General features: G+C 34.1%; 1 protein-coding gene and 1 long non-coding RNA gene across 3 annotated transcripts in view; one reads left to right on the forward strand and one right to left on the reverse strand.

Annotated features, from left to right (window-relative positions):
* The window catches only part of LOC128250225 (uncharacterized), a 25,590-nt gene extending 24,133 nt beyond the window's left edge, over positions 1-1,457 (reverse strand). The window contains exon 1 of one of the 2 annotated variants that reach the window (XR_008266300.1): positions 1,342-1,457. This is a non-coding gene — a long non-coding RNA (uncharacterized LOC128250225). Of the gene's footprint in view, positions 1-1,190; positions 1,300-1,341 lie in introns of those variants that run through there. The other variant, XR_008266299.1, reaches the window with a different exon arrangement.
* A 95-nt stretch (positions 1,458-1,552) lies between these two features.
* Positions 1,553-4,477, forward strand: part of LOC106879803 (lachesin) — an 11,561-nt gene continuing 8,636 nt past the window's right edge. Inside the window, exon 1 of the mRNA XM_014929511.2 lies at positions 1,553-1,695. Coding sequence (XP_014784997.1) covers positions 1,641-1,695 — 55 coding nt within the window. The 5' untranslated portion in view covers positions 1,553-1,640. The remainder of the gene's footprint in view (positions 1,696-4,477) is intronic.

The raw sequence follows: 4,477 nt of genomic DNA on the forward strand, positions 1-4,477 counted from the left end.
ACATTAAGTGCCGACTATATAAACAAACGATTCTTCGTTTTATTTGCTTTTTTCATTTTAAATTTGCTTTAACCCTAACCCTAACTCTAGGGTTAGGGTTAGAGTTAGGGTTAGGGTTAATTGTTTCAGAATCGTTTGTTTATGTAGTCGGCACTTAATGTATATCGGCTGAATGGACGTCAGTGATTGGTTGAAATTACAGAAATACGACAACTTTAACATGGAATAATTTATGGATTTCTTTTTTTTTAAAGAAGACTAAGAGAAAAAGATGTTTTATATGACACATTCTACCAGTGTTCCAAGTTTCAAAGTGTTTCGTTAATGAAAAATGTGGCCCCCGTTTTAAAAAAGATCCTATATTAAAATTTTAATTCTAACGTTGAGGATGATTCAGTTCAGTAATATATTTTTCGAGGGATTGGGTGGGGTCTTTTTATTTGTTTTAGTTTTCGTTCTTGTTTTGTAAAGAAACTTAACTTCAAGCAACTTTTTTTTTTTACAGATCTATTTCAAAACACTATTTTCTAAGCTTGGTAAATATTAATTTTGCAACCCTACAAAATTTTAGGGTGTGCAAGTACACCTCCTGTTTTCAGACCCTTTGTAATTCAGTGCTGGAGTTGACCCCATCATCTCTCTCTCTCTCTCTGGAAGAAATCAATGATGTCCAGACCTGGAAATGAATTGGTTTAAAATTCCCTAGACAACATATTGTGTTTTATGACAATGATTCCGCGTCTCCTTCAGGAGTTAACGTTTCCAAAGAAGGAATACAAAAGTACATTGATTTGCTTAAAATTACGGTAGCCGAACATTGTTCAAAAATTTTGTTCGTTTGTATAAAATTAATATTCATGTGTTGGCTGAGGTAAAGAATACGCACACCACCCGTTTTCGGCGTTTATAGTTAAGTTTAGGGTAGGGTTACGCTGAAAACGGGTGGTGTGCGTATTCTTTACCTTCGCTCATGTGTTAAACTGAAAGGTAAGCTCAAGCTTCCAAAAATGAATTGAAAGCTCAAATGTTCGAAACTGAACTGAAAGCTAAAATCTCCAAAACTGAACTGAAAGCTAAAATCTCCGAAACTAAAAAAAAACGAATAATTATTTTATCCCACGAAGGAGCTTCGGTCAAACTAAAGCGTTTGATCCGGTGATAAAAATACAAAAAAAAAATTAGTCTATTACCTGCTACAAAATATAATCCAAATTTCTCTCAAATCACATCGTCCAATCTTAAACAACACACACATACAAATTTCCACTTAACTTGATAGCCTGACGGCAAAAGAATTAGTCGCAGTAAAAAAAAATCTACGGCCGTCACACAAACTCGTACCTGTAATTATTTGTGCCATTTAAGTTTATATTTGTCTTTCACTACACATTAATCCCGTTAATAATTTGGATATTTTAAAAATTGCAAGGAAAATCATGCCTTTAGATGAACACTCCTCAAAGTCGGAAATAGGAGCAAAGACTATGTGAGTCAATGGGCAGGTAATATTTAATTGAGGTCATTTGAATGTGACGTCAGAGGAGATATACAGGTAACAGCATACCTAGTGACATTTTCTCGACACTTCGCTCTTAATCCAATAACAGCCATTAGTGTACTTCATTTGTAATGTGAGAAATATGTCTCATTTTAAACTGATTTTACTTTGCCTTTCTACAATTTTCATCAATACAAGTAAGTCAAAGTTCCGAAATTACTTTAATACTTTACATCTGGTCATTTCCTGATACAAAAAAGTATTTTGTTTTCTTTGAACTCTTAATGTTTACGTAAAATTATAATAGTAACATTAAAAAAGGGGTTTATGTTGGTGATGGCTTAATTAATAAACTTTTATATATATTAAGGAAGTGCAACTATGATTAGTACTTGCGATATTAGCTTTTGTTTCTAATTTTGTCTGCCTGGACCAACCTCAAATAATTAGGAAGAAGAGTATATGCCATGATAGACATTTGAAAAAAATAAGCCTTTTTGTTGTTCTTCCTGTTCAATACTTCAAATTATTTCACTTTATTTTTAATGTAAGCAAAAGGAAAGTTTCTATTGGTAAAATAATAGGCATTTTTTCGTTTTGAGCCGAAATTAAATGATAATTAAAATAAGTGATTAAGAAATCAAGAGGAAAAAAGTTAAACATTTTTTTCCTGCCAAACTAACACGCGCACTATATTTTTAAAACTTCGTCTCAATGTCAAATTTTGCTTTTTCTCCGATCACAGGGTGTGTTTTAAATTCTTTCATAATATTGGCTATCATAAAGATTTGTTTAAAAATTATCAGAAATATTTATTTTATTATTATTATTTTTTTTTAAATTTAGTTCGCAAAATTTTTGATATGAACTTATGTTGAAAGTTTTGTTTTTACTTCGGGAGGGTTAGGTACGTCCCAAGTAGAAGAGAGCAGGTCACTGATAACGTGAATGGCGACTAAAAATCTTTGACAAAAGATTAGTCAAACTATCGATTAGTTAACTGGTTAACTATTTGTTTATTAATAGCAAAAAAAAAAATAATTAAACAGATTGAGCTTCTGTTTATTATTGGCTTAATGGCCTTCCCGAGATACTACACTCCTAGAAAATTTACCCTCTTGTATTAACCTGTTACTTCAAACGATGTCCTCTTTGAAGTTAAAATTATTCTGTTTGAAATTAAGATTCGTTAACGAATTAGAAAAACGGTCTATATTCAGAACTTAGTGCGAGTGCTCCTTGTTTCTCTATTCATCCGATTCGTAGTGTTGGTCCACTATTTTTGTTTAGATTCCTTAGGATTCTACTGGATAACTGTTAAGTTTAGTGATATTTAAAAAACTAAATAAAATTAAGGGTCAGATAACTAGTGAAGGGGGGGGGCTTACATAAGTCAACTTATTGTTAAACAACAAATACTGGCGAATTACAATTTTCGCCCGTGTATAAATTCGTAATTATACACGTGTCAATCACTGAATAATCTTGTCTCGTCATTTGGCTAATTGTATGATATTCCAAGACTGATTTACGGTTGAGGATTCCAATTTCAGGAACAATGAATTGCGGTCCCGCTGGTCTTCCACGTGCCATTCTGATATCCAATATTAATGTTGACTTACGTGTCCCTTTACTAGTTATCTGCCCTTAACTGTTATTTACTTTTTTAATATCCCTAAACCTAACAATTATTGTTAAACTGTTGACTGTTAATATGATTTTTTGGCATCTCACTTTTTCTCTCTCCATCTATTTATCAATTCACCAAAAGAATACCATATATATAGATAGATAGATACTACTAAAGCAGCGCGGACCCGAACGCGCAGTCACGCGTCCGCGCTAGCTAGTCGTGAGTGGTCGATCCTAACCCTAACCCTATTCCTAACCCTAACCCTAAACACGTATTCATTTGCACACGCGGGTTAGGGTTAGGATCGACCACTCAAGACTAGCTAGCGCGGACGGGCCCGCGCTGCTTTAGTAGTACCATATATATATCGCTGGACTGGCCCTCGTGCCAGTGGCACGTAAAAAACACCTACTACACTATCAGAGTGGTTGGCATGAGGAAGGTCATCCAGCTGTAGAAACTGCCAGATCAGATTGGAATCTGGTGTAGCCATCTGCTTCGCCAGTCCCCAGTCAAATCATCCAACCCATGCTAGCATGGAAAGCGGACATTCAATGATGATGATGATAATACTTTATTTAAAAGCAGCAGAAATATAACAAAAGCTGTTACTCAGAGTTTCATGTTCCCGTTCGTCAGACCAACGGGAACATGAAACTCTGAGTAACAGCTTTTGTTATATTTCTGCTGCTTTTAAATAAAGCATATTACTCTACCTCTGGTATTTGAGTACTCTTTTTTTCCACCTTGTTTCACATTTATGTGCTTACTCCGATATATATATATATATATATATATATATATATGTATATGTTACTTGAGATACACCTGCACATTATATATATAATAATAAAACGAATGGTTTATACCTGGTAGCTTACTGGTGAAGCACAGCCACTTTTACATTATCCGTTATGTATATGGTAGATGGAAGATAAGAGAATTTTTATTAATCACGACAATTGTTTCAATACATCTAGCTTTGGTTAAGGTATGGGTGCCATTTGTGTGACACTGGGCTGTGTTTACATGCCACTGGCATGAGTGCCAGTATGCATGACACCGATATCTGTCGCGACTGTGATTTTGCTTGGCTTGATGGGTCTTCTTCTCAAGCACGACATAATGTCAAAGGTCTTGTTCATTGCCTACCTTACAAAACTGATGTAGTGTGAGAAATGCTGAATGAATGACAGGATGAAATATTGTTTACAATGTTAACAATGCCTACCATAAGGAACACTGGACATAAAATAGAATTTGATATCAATCAGTTTTGAGATAAATTTTTGGTACCAGAAACATTAAAGCTTTAGGGCAATTTCACAAAAATTAAAAATAAAGTT

This window comes from Octopus bimaculoides, chromosome 20 (assembly GCF_001194135.2).
Source record: "Octopus bimaculoides isolate UCB-OBI-ISO-001 chromosome 20, ASM119413v2, whole genome shotgun sequence".
NCBI classification, from domain to species: domain Eukaryota; kingdom Metazoa; phylum Mollusca; class Cephalopoda; order Octopoda; family Octopodidae; genus Octopus; species Octopus bimaculoides.